Here is a 17,057-nt window from a genome sequence, read left to right as displayed (position 1 = left end):
CATAACGAACATAACCTCAACCCCTACAATTTACACATTCTCATTCCCTTGAAACCCACCCACCGTCTTAATTCTCTTCAATTAAAAATCATCATTACAATGCATCATCTCTCAATATAAATTCCGTAACAATTTTTTCATAATAACAACTAACTATAACTAATCAAACAGAAATGAAACCATAACTGGGGTTATGTCCTCTCCCCCCTCACTCTTCCATAACCTCAAGAAACAATTCATATTGTCAAAAAATGCAGTTTATTCAACACAAAAATGAAAAAAAAAATCACAAAATAAAAATGTTCATCCCCTGAATATCTCAATATTTCAGCGTCCTACGTAGCATTCCCCAGCATCATCGCTGATCATCGCACACCCAAAAGCTCCGGACGCCTGCGCATTGTAAAAAAATGTTGCTCCAAACCAACAAAATCCCCACCACCCCTGGACGAATGCTATACACGGTATAAACGTCTCCAATTGGCAATGGCTGTTAAGAGTGGGGGGGGATATGACTCGAACGTTGGGAAGATAGTGGGGCATTGTCGGGCATTGTCGGGCATCGGCGCGCAATCGCACACGAACGCTTGCACGGTGGGGTTGCTCGGTGGTACAAGAGCACGAGGGCACAAGCGGCATAAACAGAGGCGAGTGAGATAGAGTGGAATAACGTGGAGGAGGCAATAGAGGCGTAGAGAACAGAACATCACACAGAACAGTTTCACCGAGTGAGAGTATATACATCGTAATCCTATCGTATTATAATAAAAAGCAAAAAAAAGAAGGAGAAAACTGGACGGGTAGGGGTAGTGGGAAGAGAAGGAGAAAGAAGAGGAAAAGAAATTGAAGGAACAGAACAGAACGAAAGAGAACAGACGAAAGGACAGAGGGATATATAGTAGTAGTGGAAGAAACTGAAAACACATGATGCACGGTGGTGACTGTGGCCCAGGGGCACAGGGCTGAGGGCCCAGATACTGCCGGCAGTGCACAACCACTTGGCGATAGAGAAAAATAAAATCATAATAATTGAAATTGAAAATAAAATAATAGGATAATAATAATAATAATAATAATAATAATCCATAAATAAATTATACATTGACATATCCATATTCACATACATGATATGTATGTACATATGTGTATGTATATGTATACGTATTTATATGAGAGTATTAAAATAAACGGTTTATTTAATGGAGAGAGTATCTTTTGGTTTTTAAATCACTCGGCGATAACCACTGGTGCAACATCATTGGTGCTACGATGGAACAGGCTAAAGTGACTTCGTCGAGGTTATTTACAACATCCTGCATTGAGAACAAGGACGAGTTGGAGGAGGTAACACAATTATTAATATTACATTAAATACTATTTGGAATTGTGGATGTACGTATTCCGGGTGTTGTAACGTGTTTTCCACCATGTATTAGTTGTGTGAGTACTTCGGAGGGAGGGATTTTTCGACGTGCATGGAGGCGCCACGTATATAGCATTTTTCTCAGATTATTGTCAGCGGGAGATTTGAAATATAGTGACAAGTTGATTTTTTTTTCTTTTTTTTTTCCAAAGAAATGATAGCTAGTAATTTAAATATCTTGTTTTTTTGACATGTCAATTGGTTAGAAAAAGAAAACCTTGAAATATCCTCACCAATGGAAGAAAATTTTCAACAACTCTCAACTTGTTAATTGATCATTTCAGAAATTTGAAAGATGCCACACAGTCCTGCAAACCCTGACCTCGGGTCTCTCCGAAAAAGAGGCCCACGACACCTTAACCAATGCAGTCTGCAAAGAGAAAGCCCACGAGGAAGTATCCCTGGGTCTCCTCGTGGTGATCCTAACAGATCCCCAAGAAGCAGCAAAGAGCTACCGAGACTTAACTCTAATAACACGTGACGGTCTGGGAATAGTGCTAGCCCACTTGAACCAACTGGTACTCGAGCGTTACCTTCGCCTCCACGACACAGGTCGAGGTCAACTGTTGTGGCTCCTCCGAGAGATGATTCGAACCAGTGTAGCTGGAATTGACAACTTGTGCCTGAGTTTGCTGAGACACGCAGCTGGTGGTGACACATCAGTCCGCAATCTCTACTTAGTCGAAGCCCTTCTGGAGATATTCCAGGAGTGTCGGCCATGGCTCGACAAATTCCCCTTCCTCGTCGCCTCAATCGTCTACACCTACTTGAGACTAATTGAGGATCACAGTGCCCCCCATTTAATGGTCCTCAGACAGAAGGAAATAGTATTCACAGTTTCCCTGCTTCGAGAGCGAATGGTCGACTGTCTAGTCATAGGCAGAGACCTGGTTCGTTTGCTGCAGAATGTCGCCAGAATATCAGAGTTTGAGGTACTCTGGAGGGACCTCCTGATAAGCCCAAAGTCCATCTGCCCTAGTTTCACTGGAATCCTCCAACTCCTGGAGACAAGAACCTCGAGAAGATTTCTACAGTCGAGATTGACCCCAGACATGGAGCGAAAGCTTGTTTTTCTCACGAGCCAAGTGAGATTTGGCAATCACAAGAGGTACCAGGACTGGTTTCAAAGGCAGTACTTGGCGACACCAGAGTCACAATCCCTGAGGTGTGACTTGATTCGTTTTATCGTGGGAGTCATTCATCCGACAAACGAACTACTCTGCTCGGACATTATTCCCAGATGGGCAGTCATTGGCTGGTTATTGACGACGTGCACATCCACTGTAGCCACCAGCAACGCCAAACTAGCCCTATTCTACGACTGGCTGTTCTTCGATCCTGACAAAGACAACATCATGAACATTGAGCCTGCCATTCTCGTCATGCACAATTCAATGAGGTCACATCCTGCTGTCACTGCCACACTTTTAGACTTTCTCTGCAGGGTGAGTGGTGTGCAAATCAAATCGATAATCCAAATTACTTCATTCATTCAGTTAGTTCAGTCCATTTTTATTACTATAATAACTGGCAATTATTTTTTCCAATAATAATAGATAATACCAAACTTTCATCCAACGCTGACGGAGAAGGTTAGAAACGGAATATTTTCGTCACTGAAACAAATACTTGAGAAACGAGTTTTACCAAGTTTGTATCCACTTTTTGACAGTCCTAAGCTGGATCGAGAGTTGAGGGCTAAAATCAGGGAGACATTCAAGGAATTTTGTCTACCACCTAATGCTGATCCTGGTGACTTTTTTTTTCTTTTTAATTTTTAATTTTTAATTTTTAATTTTTTATCATTGGTAATTTGCATGGCCACATTATTAACCATCATTTTCATTAATTTTTTTTTGTTTTTTTGTTTTTCGCGACGGTTTATTTCACTCTCTCCTATGCAATTATCTGACATTTCTCTCTTGACTGCAGAAATCTCCCTAAACTAACAATATTTTTTTGTATCAAACCACAATTACCTCAGTAGCAGGTAATAAGGTTCCCCTATATTCAGGTAAAATCGATGAGCTCAAGGATTTTGGGCCAGGCCTCATGTTGGACAACAGTGTGAGCTTGAACGAAAACAATCATCTGGATCAGGAGCACGAGGCAGCCTTCAGTGACGATGAGGATGAGATAATGCCTCGAATAACAAAAGTAGACTCGGAGGAGGATGACGAAGACCTGCCCCTATCAAAAGTTAAACTGAATAAAAAAGACCAGAAGAACTCCAACTGCATCAAGAAGGAAGACGAATTGACATCGCTACTGAACATAATAATTGAGCCAGAGGAGCTAAAGAGAGCCGTCGAGAACTTGTACACTGAAACAGACAACGAATCTAAATGCCAGATAATGGAGACAATTGTTCAGATGATCATTGAAGATGACGTTGGAGCCGACATGATAGCACCACTTGCCATGTGCCTGTCGACGATTCTCGAGTCCCAGATAACTGCTTCGATATTCCCGGCTGATAATTCCAACGATGAAGCTTTAACCGACACCATAAGTACTCCAGTCTTCGTAATGTTTCGTAATTTCTTTCAATTATGTCAGGAGGAAGACAACAGGAAGAAATTTATAGGCCACGTCCTGGCGGAGTTGCAGAAGATTCAACCGAGAATTGGTTACCTTCTACTTTATTTTCTCAAAGTATGGGGACGAGAAGAGGAGAAACGTGAGGGATTGGCTAGCAATGTCACGAGTGAAGTTAAAGCCTCTGTTTATAAAGACTTTTGTGCCCAGAGAGATAAGAAGCTGGAGACGTGTCTCTTGACAGATCTTAAGGTACAACATGACAATTCAAATGCATTAATTAATAATAATTAATAATTGTTAATCAACGAGCATTTTCATTTAATCTTTCAGTTGTGCCACGAAGACAGTGTCTTCCTCCTCTGCTATCTCCTTCCAGATGTGTTTACAGGGTTCCAGGGAATTGCCCTAGGTAATGCCCAACTCCTGCACCTGGTGGTATCAACAGTCGACTCCTGCCAACTCCAGGAACTAGTCTGTCAGATAATGCAGGGACAACTGAAGATGCTGGAGAAGGATTCATTCATGAATCTTCTCACTGTTAGCTTAAACTGGGAGACCTTTGAACAGTACTGCTTCTGGCAATTGACATTTGCACATGACTTTCCGATCAAATATGTACTGCCTGTATTACCAAAATTGCAGTTTAGGGATCATGCTGAGGCACTCACTGCTATTTTATTTATGCTCAAGCAAGAGAGGTAATTCATTACGATTAAATTATAAAAAAATTATTCCATGATTTGTCACATGTTTTCCAATCCAGACCAACCCTAGAACTACTGAGACAACTATTCACCCGTCAAAACACCGATGGCGACATGTTCGTCGTAGCAGCCCTTCGCTACTGGTGTCGTGATTACGAAGACAAACTCGCTGAACTACTTGCTAATTTATTGAGCTCGAGGTACCCAGCAACCAGTCCCAACAAGCGAAAACGAGCTGGTGCAAAACAGAATCAACAGGCGACTGGTCCACCAACAGGTGAACAAGTATTGGGTCATCTGGATCAGTTGAGACAACACTGTCGTGCCTCAGCTGATCTTCAATTGTACCAGACTGAGAATATGCAGAAGGCACTGCAGCAGGCACAAGCCGCCAGCAGTGATTCCCTGAGAAAGAGCTATGGAGATTTGTTTGCACTTGCTGAGGTCAATGAGGAGAATGAATCACCACCGATTTCTAGCCCGAGGAAACATACATCATCGACTGCTGGGGGAAAGGGGCACAAGAGGGTGGGGGCTAGTACGAGAGAGAGATCTGCTAACAAACGACCACCACCGAGGGACAGGGGAACTGAGAGTAGTGAACAAAGTAGTGAGGTACGTGGATTTAACAACGAGCATTTTTCAAACGATTGTTCATTATAGAGATGATTATTTGATATTTAACAGAGAGAGAAAATTATTTTCTTCTCTTGACAAGTGATGCTTTGATTATTGTGAATTTATCATCATATTGCTATAACTAGTGCTTATTTTTGAAGAAAATGTCAAAAGATTTTTTTTTCTCTCTTCCTACATTTTCTTCTGAAATGATGTTGTATTTGTTCTCATAAAATTCATTCAGTTTTTCATTCTCATTAAAAATTGCCCTAGAATTAATTCAGAAAAAAATAATAAATACAAAGATACAAAAGTTGAAATCAGGACTCACCGGCATTGGATGAAAACAGCAGCCAACTGCCTCAGTTCTCTTAATAATCCTCATGTTATAATCCTCTGAAATGCACTCACACTTCCAAAACAATTGATTTCATTTGCACTTATCACAATTCGCACAAATTCACTGAATTATGGGAATGGAAAAAAAAACACTCATCAAATGACTCGGAATCAACACAACGAGAAGGATTTTATCACTTAAAACACCATAAACAACAGTTTCTGGACAAAGAAAGACTGCTAATGACCACTTTTAGCCCTTATTGGACCAAAAAAAAAATCAATTTCGTGGTATATTGTGAATTCACTGTTTGTAAACAACACTGGCTGCTATTGGCCGATCTTTTGGGTTCGTTGTTACAAATTTTTGGAAATGCAACTTATCCATCTTCCAAAAAAATTCGTCAGACCCTCCAAACGGTGGAACAAAGAAAGAATAAAAGAATGAAAAAGAAAAACACAGACATAAATTTTTAACACTAGACACTTGAAACACATGAAACAATAGTTTTTGAATGAAGAAAGGTTGCTATCGGCAGTCTTTATCTCCATCTTTACACCCAAAAAAAGCAAAATGATGACTTTCTTGATATGTAGCACCCGACGAGTCTTTGTCACCTGCCAAAATCCTTTAAACACTCGAAGTACTTCAATTCACTACTTGTAAATACAACACTGGCTGCCATTTTCATTTCTTTGTGTCGATTGTCTCATAAAATGACATGGAAGAGTAACAAATTAATACTAGAGCATTAGTTCCACCAAAAAATCTCTACAATCAACTGTTTATCAAAACAAACAGAGACGTCGGGCCAATGTAAACATTTGTTGTTGTCCACTGACGAAAACTAGGGCGGTATACAACTCATAAACTCGCCAAAAATCCTCGTAAAGCCACGAAATAACAAAACTGGGCCTCCACCGAGTCCTTGTGATGATTTCCCGCCTTTCATATTCACTGTTTACCACTACACGGCACTAAATCGACTCTTTTCACTTTCTTCTGCGCAACTGCAACAGCAACTCGGGGCAGCACTGACCGCGCACTGACTGCGAAACCTCCAAAAAATGGCGACGGCTCTGAGACTCGGCGCATGCGCAATGGGGTTTCGGGTTGCGCATGCGCAGACATTTTTTTTTCAACAAGTAGAGCAAATAAAACACGGGAAAGCGATCTATTTTTCAATTTTCAATATCAAAGATATTTTTTCAAGCTTTAAACTTAATTTCCTTAGGAAATATAAAAAATGCTCCAATGCTTCACCTTTCGCCTAGATAACAAAAATTATGAAAATTGGAGAAATGATATAAAATTACCGAATAATAATAATAATAATCAAAATTTTTTCCTTCTAGGACGAATTGATTGCAAAACCAAAGCAAGCGAAGAAGAGAAAAAAGATGAATCCCGTGGGTTCAGACAGTGACTGACCGTCCCCTTCATCGTTAATGATCAAAAACATGAATCGATTGATATCTGGGCATCACAAACGACTTAAACCACCTCTCAGTGCTCGCAATTAATAAATGCAAAAAAAAGAAAAATCCAAGCGCGTAATCCTGATATGAGAGTGAAATCACTGAGGAGGACTCTTTCTCCTGTCTATTTAACAGATAAATCCGAAGTGAATTTATTTTCGTTAGTAATGACTAGATGATATTTTTATTTCTAAAAACCGTCTTGTATATTCTTTTCTTTTCCACATGTACAATTATGTGAAAAAATTGGATTGAATGAATGTCAAGGGATTTTAATTGTTTATTCATTTGAAGATTGTTGTAACGAGTAATAAATATTTTTTTGTGAATAATTTACCTGCGACATTATCTCGATTTTTATTGATGAAACGATAGAGTGGTCGATTCGTTGTTCTTTTTACTCAAGTCAATTATTATTTTTTTTCATTAACAAACGGTTTATCTTATCAGTAAAATGTAAATTAGCTGTAAAATACCTGTGTTATGTATTTGTAGACTGTACATATTGAGAAAATGAAATGAAAAAAGGGAGAGACAAAATAATGAGTCAAGTGTTTTGAATAATCATTAATGCGCCTTACAAGGTTTTCCCTATCAAATCCACGAGCTAAAACCCATGAAAATGTTAATTAATAATGATGAAAAAAAATGTTGATTAATTAATTATAGGAGTAGTCTGGTATTGATATCGTAATTCCCTTTGCACTGAGTCGATGAAATTTTTTATACATGTAAATACATATCGACGCTCCAAAATTAGAGGATTAAATTGACGATTGTAAAAATAATAACGAGTGGATGGAATACAAATTGATTGAATATCAAAGTTTTCATTTAAATCCTGTACGCAGTGTAAGGTGTAAATACATGAATAACTTTAGGGTAACTGGTGGCTCGTGAATTCATAAACATTTAATGTTTTTAACGAACCTTGTATACATGAATTACACGCACTAAATAATGTAAATACTTGGTGGTTACCAAAAATAAAAATAATGAAATTAAAAGCATAATATCACCTGTTTTGTTATTTTTTATTATTTGATAATTTGGGAGTAAGATAAATGATGATTATTTCTTTCATTTGTTATTATTCATTATTTTTATGTCACACTGATAGTTGAAAATTGAGAATTAATTATTTTGGATAAATGAAAAATAAAATTCAAAAAAAAAAATTTAAGAAATATGAAACATTTATTACAATTTCTGCAGGCATAAAATTCTCATTTCGTTTTTGTTTTATCACAAATAGGACAGGATAATAAATCTTCAAATTCCTAATTATGTGATGTAAAATTAATGAAAATAATTGAAGCTATCTCTATGTACAAGTAGTTTAAAATGATTGAATTCAATAGAACAACAAAATAAATAGTTATTTTTTCATTTTCTAAAACATGAGATTATGTACATTGGAAATATTTCCAGTATAATTACATAATGCACACATCAAAGTTTGAACGGAAGTATCCGTATAATTAAAATTAATGTACACAGTAGGTGGCACATGTTGACAGTGCAAATGGCCTTTCTTAGAAATGAAGTTATTTAATGTCATCCAACAGCTGTCTCTCGGAGTTATTATACAAACTAGGCGTCTAAGGCGTCTATATACTCATGGTAATCACACTTTCGTTGTCCCTAGCATTTTCGTCCTATTTACATGTTGAAAAATTTTACAAATCATGTTTATTATTATTTAATACATCACTTCATAAACTGTTGCTTTCTTGTCACCGGAACCGGTCACGATGAATTTGTCGTCGGCGGAGATGTCACAGCTGAGGACTGATGAAGATTCTTTCGACTGAGGTGATTGGTGAAAAAAAAAAAAAAAAAAGAAATTTGAATTATCAAATTTTCGAATTAGTTTTTTTTTTTTTTCTTTTCAAGGAGGAAAAAATTGATCCATAAATAATAAACCCACCTGAAAGATAGATGCTCCATAAGGTGTGCGCCAGGCATTAAGTAGATTATCCTTACCGGTGGAGACGAACCACTTGCCACACGATGCGAACCTAAGCGACAGTACACAAGACTCGTGCAAATGTAACTGGTATTTATCACTCTTGCTGGCATGCAGCACCTCGACATTGGAGTTCTCCATACCGACAGCGAGCCACTCGCCACTGGGGCAATAGCCAAGCGAAAAAATCTGCGACGTAAAGTCATGCTGTTGCAGTTGTCTGCCCTCCCTGAGATCCCACGATCTGACAGTGTTGTCCAGGCCACCGGTCCATAGTTTGGCTCCATCAGTAGAGATGTCAATGCAGGAGGCGCCATCAGTGTGCCCCTGAAACTGCCTCACCAGTGACTGATTCTGAAGATCCCAGACAGCAATATTGCCATCGCTGCAGCACGAAAAACAGACTTTAGAGTCTGGTGATATGGCGAGAGCATAGCAAGCCGGTGCAGACGATGTGAGTTCAGCTTTTATCCTCGGGGTGGGACTGGCGAGGTCCCAGATGCTCAATTGACTCGCCTCCCCACCGACAATTAAAGTCCTCCCATCAGGCAAAAGCTTTACCGATCTTATGTAATTGTCCGGTTGCAGGCAATCGAGCTGTGAAACTGCCTTTGTCCCTCCACTCTGACCAATGTCCCAGACCTTGACACAGCCTTTACCCCCGGTATACACGTATTTCGTGGGATTTGATATTGTCACGGCGCAGACAACCTCACCATGAGTCAGTGTGTTCATTTGACGTGCGTGACGGGGGATTCCGGGGGCCACTAGGGCGTCTGTTGGAAAGGGCACTGGCTGTAGCTGGCCCTCACCATTCATATGAAAGGAGTAGGCACTGAAAAGAGTCGTTTGCATTGGTTTTTATTTTATTTATTTATTTATTTTTTTGTAAAATAATTCAACTTTTTTTTTCTTTTTTCATTTTTCAATATTCACTTACGGTTTACCACCCGGAATATTGCTCAAACCGTTCGCTGAGGGGACCCTCAAGTGACTGTCAAAACCGAGCTGGAAAATAAAATTAAATTGGATTAAAAAGAAAAAAAATGAGATTTTCCAAAAAGAAATGAAAAAATTTGCCAACTTACTAATGATGATCTCGAATAAGATAAACTATTATAAGAAGTTGGAGACTGAGGTGTCTCACTGCCTCGGGATGGTAAACCCTGATATCCCTGCAGCGCTGTTTGCTGCGAAGATGGCAGATGATAGAGCCGGGACCCCAAGGCACCAGGGATTGGAGCCATAGTTGGCGTACAACTGCGCGAGCCCCTCGCCGCCACTGGGGTACTCGGCTTGTCGATCTGCAATTCAATCAATCGACTATTACTAGTTTTCAATAACGCTCCTCTCGCTCTCTCTCTCTCTCTCCCATTCGATTAATGCCGAATCTTTGATTTGGTTAAATTTTCGACTTGCTCGGGGCAAGATCTTACATCTTTACTTTTCAGTGAGGGCGTGCTCCGAGCCGATGAGCTCCCACTTCGGGAGGGCGGTCGTTCCTTCACCGAAGTTGCTGCACTCGATACAACACCGGCATGCCCCTGACCAACAATCTTCTCAAAGGTTCCGTTCTCCCGGTGGTCTGAGTGATCACCATTGGCGTGGGGCGAGGAAGCCTCCTTGAATTTTACCATTTTTTGCATTTTTTGCATTTTTTATTATTTATTAATGAAGATAATTTCATGACATTCAACAAAAAATGAATAAAAAATGGTTTCTTCTGTTGCATTTAATTTCTAGTAGATTTACCTCATTAGCGACGTCCACAACGAGTTCCTGATCGCTCTTCTCGCCATCGCTCTCCTGATAAGTGAGAACACAACACAATGAAATTGATTAAAGCTCGATAAATTATCAAACTCATTCCAAGTAAGCGAGGCGAGGAGAGGGGAGGAGAGAGACTGATCCACGTGATGTGTGTGTGTGAATACGTAACGCATTGTGGCGACGGTGGGTGGTGGATATACCGTAAAACCATCCGTACGCGCGGCGGAAGCGATTTCGCGGTTGGAACGGATAAAGAGGATTGATTTGGTAGGCACCAAGGACCAGCCACTCTCACCTCCAATGGACTCAACGGTTTTAATGTCTGGCTTCCAACCCTACAATGTCCACAATTCGCCCGTCAAAGTGCGCTCGATTCATTCACTCATAATTAAATTTATTCATTTATTTATTTATTTTGTTTTTTGGCATTCCAGATTTTATTTTTTCATACACAATCATTTTTATATCAATCAAAAACATAAGTTCGATCGCTCTGATCACAAGGGTCACAATAATACAAATTATGATTTTTACCATTCTTAATATTTTTAAAGCAAATAAAAAAGAAACGAATAATTTAATGAAAATTAACGTTTATGGGAACCGTCAAGGTCATAAGGGTCACAATGGCCACCACAACTGCACTTGACAAAGAAATAAAAATTTCGTTACAAAATAACTCCCCTTGGACAATAAATATTGTCGAATAGAGGGTGGTATCTCAATAAGTTGGTATTGATTTCACTGGGTTATAGGTGAGGGTGACGAGGGTTGGGTTTTGGTTTTGTCGTGATGGTAGGACCAGGGAAAAGGAGATTTGCGAGACAATGTTGAGAAGTAGATGGAGCAGAGTGGAGGGTGGGTGGTTGAGATAAAATTGGTGTATATTCGTCTCCTTACCCTAACCGTTCTACCGTTAAATATGATACAAATGTTATCATCCCTTCCATTCCATTCACCGTGCACTACTTAGACCACCAACGACCGTCATCAGCCCCTCCTCCTCCGTACCCGCATTTTCTTTTTGTCTTCCATCTTCGCCTCTTTTTCCTTCTTCCAACCTCCCCCCCCCCAACGTTTGTTCTCTTTCAACAGTTGAACACAGAGTGATAGCATTAAAGCTTGCTTGTACTCGATCAAGCAAGCTTTTCCCGTCTGCAGGTGCTTGAAAAGCCTCGAGTTGTTGTCTGTCATTTTTCCTTCATTTTTCATTTCGATGGGAAAAAATCATTTTGTGAAATAATTTATGATCCACATCTATTTAAAGGGACTGTATTCCTAAATATAAATTTTGTTTAATTCTAATTTGACAAGATTCGATAAAATAATAGATTTGAAACAAATTGATTACATTAAAAATGCTTTTAATGCTTTTAGATGATGAAATTTTCAACTATTAAATGTCAGTCCCCATTAGCCCATAAAATTCCCACACCAGTCCTAAAAATTCTCAATTCCCACAGATTATTATTTTCAGTTGTTGAAGAATCAGGGAATGGTTGGTATGATGCAGAAGTTCTGGGGATCGTGTGGGTGGAAAAATGTCGAGGGGTGGGATGGATAGTATAGATTTTTATGTCTGCGAGAAATACAAAATGATGGGTATAAACCTCCCGCCGCCTCTTCTCTCCCTCACTCACCCCGTCCCATCCCCGCCCATTCTCCATCTTTATTCCCTCAAACCCAACTCTCTCCATCCTCTTTCATTTCCACGACCCCCTTGTGTCCTCTTCGGCTCACACCAACAACTCACCCAACCCCTTACTCTCTTTTGCTTTTCATCCTCTGGCAGTTTCCACTCCACCCTAAAAACCCAACCTGAACTCACCTCCCCACTGTTCAAACCCTCGCTCCATCACGCGGAAGGTCAGAGCGAGTGTTTTGTCATCATAGCCACCCTCTTTCTCTTCTCGGCCGGAAAGAGGGGAGAGGGCTTGTTGTTTTTTTTTTCTTATTTTTTCGCTTCTCTATTTTTCTCTCTATTCATTTTTTTGCGAGTAAAAAATTGCTTTTTTTTATTCATTTCCTTCTTCGCTCTTCACTTCTCTACTCCACTCACAATTTTCACTTCTATTCCGTTAGTATCTCGGGGGAGGGTGCATCGCTTTTTTTATCGTGTTAATGGAATGTAAAGGATGATTTTCCATTGTTTTGATAACAATTATCTTTGAAAAAATCAGTGCCGGTGACCCATTAAGGGTGGAACGTTCGTTAAGCAGAACATTTTGTTTCATTTTTCAAAATTTCAAAAAATTTATATTTGAAGAACTCTACAATTACTGAAACGCATCGATTGATTCCGTTTCTGGGAAATCATCAAGGCCATAATTTAGAAAAAGCTTTCCTTAAAATATTATGTTTGGCCCTTCTGACTGTTTAAATATTAAAGCAACCACAAATTAAAATGGACTATTAAGCTGTGTTCTTCTCTTTTAAATAATAAAATTGATCAAAAATTCAATTTCAGTGATCGATTTGTAATCGTCGGAAATAAGTCGACTTATCTCTATAAATCAGCAATCAGTTATAGAAAATTCACCCTTTATCGCTTCGCTACTGAATTATTCAACTACCTACCAAATTACAATATCAATTTCCAATTGAATTGGTGAAGAATAGATTCCATTACTTGAATTAAATTTGTCCATCAACTTCTCACTATACATAAAAATTTGTCATTAACTCGCCCATTAAATAGCCCCATTCAAAACCCTATCATATGTGCGACTGTGCCAACAAAACATAAACAAATATAATCCCGCAAAAAAAGTTGAAAAAAAAAATGGAAATGAAAAAAGCAGCAAAAATGAAATGGAAAAAGATGGGTCGGTCGAGGGTTGAGATAGAAACCGAAAGAGTAAAAAAAAAAGAATGTTGTACCGAGGGAGTAAAAGCAACCAACCAACCAACGGCGTTGGACAGTGACGAGCTCTCCGGGTATAGCTAGGACCCACAAAATAAACTGAAACCGCCTTTATCCCCCTCCCATTTTTTTTATTCCTCTTTCATCCCTCCTTCTCTGTTGCACCCTCTCGATCCTTCCCGGGCACCCGGTAGCCAAATAAATTACACCGCCTCGTGACGCGAAAAAAAATCCCAACGAGTTGCGAGCGTGAGTGAACGGCTTGAAGAGGAAGCAAGAGCGACAGAGGGAGAAACCAAAAGAGATAAAAAAAAAATGAGGTGGGGGGCAGCACACTGGCTGGTCCACTTTAATTGGTTCGACGTGGTCAGATGAAAAATTCAACCCTTTCTTTTCTCCCATTTTTACTTCACAGACACGTAGAAATCATCATCAGCGTTGGTGGATTGTGCAAAAAAAAGAGAAAAGTTATTTTGATGATTTCAAAACAACTTGAATCGAGTTTTATGTAGGCAAAAAGTGTGTGGAATCGATCCCAAGATCATTACAAGAGAAATAGACAAGACCCTTGATGTTACCCCCCCTCCATGGTGAATGGATGGTTGAGCCGTGGGTTTTGAAGTCTACGATGTTGAAAGCTCATCTCCGTTGTCTGCCATGCATTGCTTGACTCACGAATGCGACTGGTTTCATTGAAAAAGCCCAGTGTAGCGTAACAAGGACCTCGAGAAAGCCAGTTCAACTATTTTAGTTGAATAAAAATTGGTACAACAAAAGTTGATGACGGAGATTAATTCGTTCCATCGCCCCTTAAGAGGATGAGGGAAAGGAAAGGAAAAAAAATTAAAAAAATAAATGAAAAAAAAGTGGTGGAGGTAAGAGAGACGAAGACGCGAGAAATGAAGATTGATGATGGACAACTAGAATTTCCTCGGTTGACTGTTTTAAACTGAAATACGTGGGGTTAACCAGCTGGAGAAGGGGAACGACCTGGCGACGACACGGTCTACATGTCGTAGTGGACGAAGACGAATAGACAAGTATTAAAGGTGGAGTAGTCTCCAGGGGGAAGGAAAAAACGTATTGCTGGTGAAAAATAATCCAATTTAGGTGGACGTTGAGTTGTAAGAGCAGGAAAGGCTCGTAGTGAAAAAGAGCTTGTTTTCAGGCGGTTTAAACTCAACATTTTGTTGGAATCAGGGATATATAAAAATCATTGTCATTGATACAATAAGATAATCTCAGGTTGAGAAGTAAGGAAATTTAGTTGAGAGAATGAAATTCAACTTACATGACCAAGTTTCTCCTCTTTCCTCCTCTTGGCATCCCCCTCAAGGTCAGGAGTCCTCGATCTAAATTTTTCAGAAGGTGAGACAGATCTTCTGAGTCTGTCCTCAGTTATGGTAATGGATTTTCTATCCTCTGGTGTGCCAGTGGCTGCCCGATGTTGCTGAAGATCCGAGGATTTGAGAAGTGCTTGTGCCTGGGCTGCGACAGCAGCCGCTGCTGCTGCTGCTGCTGCCGCTGCCGCTGCTGGATGAGGTGGTGGTGCCAGATGAGGTGGTACTCCTGCGGCCGCTGCAGCACCAGCGAAACCCAACAGACTTGCTGGCGGTAAACTTCCCACTACAGCATTGTGGGGCAATTGTTGGGCGTGAATTTGTTGCTGTTGCACAAATAATAATCTATTAAGCATTTGCGGCTGGAGAGGGAAAGATTGAAGAATTGAGTTATTGAGTTATTCATTGGGTAATGAATAATGTTCACCTACCAGGAGGTGTTGGAGACCCTGTTGTTGTTGTTGCTGCAAGAACAAACCAAGTTTTATTGATATTCGGAAATATTAAGAAAAATAATGAAAGTATGAAACAATTTGACTTTTTATTCATGAAAAGAAAGGACAGACAGTCAGTGTTGAATCAGTGTTGAATATCTCTTGACAAAATTTTACACAACATTTAAAACTCACCCCAAGAATGGCATTGAGTTCGTTCATGGTGACTTGTTTGGCCCTCTCTACGGCATTAGCTACTTGCTGCTGGTGCTGAAAGCAGTCTGCCATTATAGTCCCGTCAGTAGAGCATTTTGACTTGCAAAGTTACCGAGATTCCAATTATCTATTCAATCATGAGGTACAACGATTCCCCAATGATTCATCAAGTCTAAAATGTATTGTCAACCCTCTAAGTCGAATAAATTGTCATGATATTTTTTAAATATATTTTTATCACAATTTATTCAGACACCAAGGGTGCAGTGATCCGAGGGTCATAGGATCAAAATGCCCCATCAAAGTTTCATGACAATCTCACATTCTTAAAAACAAAATTATGAGTCTCTACTCTATTGAGTAATGAAATAAAGATGGATAAAAAAAAATAATAAAATATTCACCTCTTGCGCTAAACAAGGCATCAGTTGCGATATGATCACACTTAACCGCTTGGCGATTTCCGTCTGCAACAAACAATAATATAGTATGAACGGTGAAGCCGAAACTAGTGGAATAATTTTTCTTTTTTCGTTCTCCTTCTGTTTTTCTCTTTATTTTCACTATAATTTTACTTCTTTTTGGGATGAAGGAGGAAGATTTTTTAGGAATGAAATAGACCATTTTGCGAGTAAAAGAATTAGTTGAAATTGTAGAGAATTATTATTTGTTGATGTTTTTGATGCGCATTTGATGATTAATGGTTAAGATAGCTTTTGCATATTCTATTTCGTGATGTAAATGAACCAATATCAATAAAAAAATTCAATTAATTGTAACATAAATATGAAGATGAAACTAGTGAAATATTCGACAGGGAAAAATTCAATTTAGGAGACTTGTGATACACGTGACTTGAAAATAGGTTCCATACCCCTAGCTTCCCCTAGTTGCGGCTCTATAAATAAACGATAATTTCAGTGATTCATGAAATAACACTTGAAAATTAAATCCTAAAACCCTTCAAAAAACATTAACGAACTATCCCCAGAAAAAAAAACTACCCCCATAAAAAACTCTGCTTCGCCGATTGGATGCTGCCCCCACCTTTTTTAATTTCCCGTGATCCACGTTCGACAGTGAAACAGAACAAAAAAAAAACAAAAACGAAGAAGCCCCTCTACAAAAAAAAAAATAAACACCACCGAACACCCACGGAAAAATGGTTATTCCTTCTTTTCGAATGTGTTCGATGCACATGCAGCAACGATTCTCGGTGGTAAAAATAAAAATAAAAAAATGAAAAAACAGTAAATGGGGTGGCGCAACCGTGGCTCGGAGGTTGAGTGAGAGGAACACAGAAGCTAGAGTGAGACCGTGGGGGTTGGGGGGGAGGGAAGGAGGGCAGGAGGCATTGAGAT

General features: G+C 39.4%; 2 protein-coding genes across 8 annotated transcripts in view; one reads left to right on the top strand and one right to left on the bottom strand.

Moving 5' to 3' along the window:
- The first annotated feature begins 586 nt into the window (after positions 1-586).
- LOC107046616 (integrator complex subunit 3) lies at positions 587-8,116 on the top strand. 3 transcript variants are annotated; one of them, XM_015269266.1, is made up of 7 exons: positions 587-1,344; positions 1,708-2,868; positions 2,980-3,175; positions 3,438-4,213; positions 4,295-4,662; positions 4,728-5,283; positions 6,982-8,116. In XM_015269266.1, the coding sequence occupies exons 1-7, from the start codon at positions 1,270-1,272 to the stop codon at positions 7,054-7,056; spliced, it is 3,207 nt and encodes a 1,068-aa protein (XP_015124752.1). In that variant the 5' UTR covers positions 587-1,269; the 3' UTR covers positions 7,057-8,116. The 3 variants fall into 3 exon arrangements, with proteins under 3 accessions (XP_015124752.1, XP_015124751.1, XP_015124750.1); XM_015269265.1 differs by having other exon boundaries at positions 3,411-4,213; XM_015269264.1 differs by having other exon boundaries at positions 3,408-4,213.
- A 359-nt stretch (positions 8,117-8,475) lies between these two features.
- Positions 8,476-17,057, bottom strand: part of LOC107046617 (protein groucho) — a 16,687-nt gene continuing 8,105 nt past the window's right edge. For 3 of the 5 annotated variants that reach the window (XM_015269268.1, XM_015269271.1, XM_015269270.1), the window contains 10 exons: positions 16,101-16,163; positions 15,676-15,795; positions 15,478-15,510; positions 14,998-15,372; positions 10,826-10,879; positions 10,510-10,695; positions 10,162-10,377; positions 10,014-10,081; positions 9,035-9,908; positions 8,476-8,914 (listed from right to left, as the gene is read on the bottom strand). In XM_015269268.1, coding sequence (XP_015124754.1) covers positions 8,807-8,914; positions 9,035-9,908; positions 10,014-10,081; positions 10,162-10,377; positions 10,510-10,695; positions 10,826-10,879; positions 14,998-15,372; positions 15,478-15,510; positions 15,676-15,795; positions 16,101-16,163 — 2,097 coding nt within the window. In that variant the 3' untranslated portion in view covers positions 8,476-8,806. Of the gene's footprint in view, positions 8,915-9,034; positions 9,909-10,013; positions 10,082-10,161; positions 10,378-10,509; positions 10,696-10,825; positions 10,880-14,997; positions 15,373-15,477; positions 15,511-15,675; positions 15,796-16,100; positions 16,164-16,570; positions 16,763-17,057 lie in introns of those variants that run through there. The other 2 variants (XM_015269272.1, XM_015269269.1) reach the window with 2 other exon arrangements.

The sequence above is a fragment of the Diachasma alloeum genome, unplaced genomic scaffold (assembly GCF_001412515.2).
Source record: "Diachasma alloeum isolate Michigan unplaced genomic scaffold, Dall2.0 Dall_scaffold_01599, whole genome shotgun sequence".
In the NCBI taxonomy this organism is placed as follows: domain Eukaryota; kingdom Metazoa; phylum Arthropoda; class Insecta; order Hymenoptera; family Braconidae; genus Diachasma; species Diachasma alloeum.
Note: the sequence above shows the minus strand (reverse complement) of the source record. Positions and strands in the feature narration are given on the sequence as shown.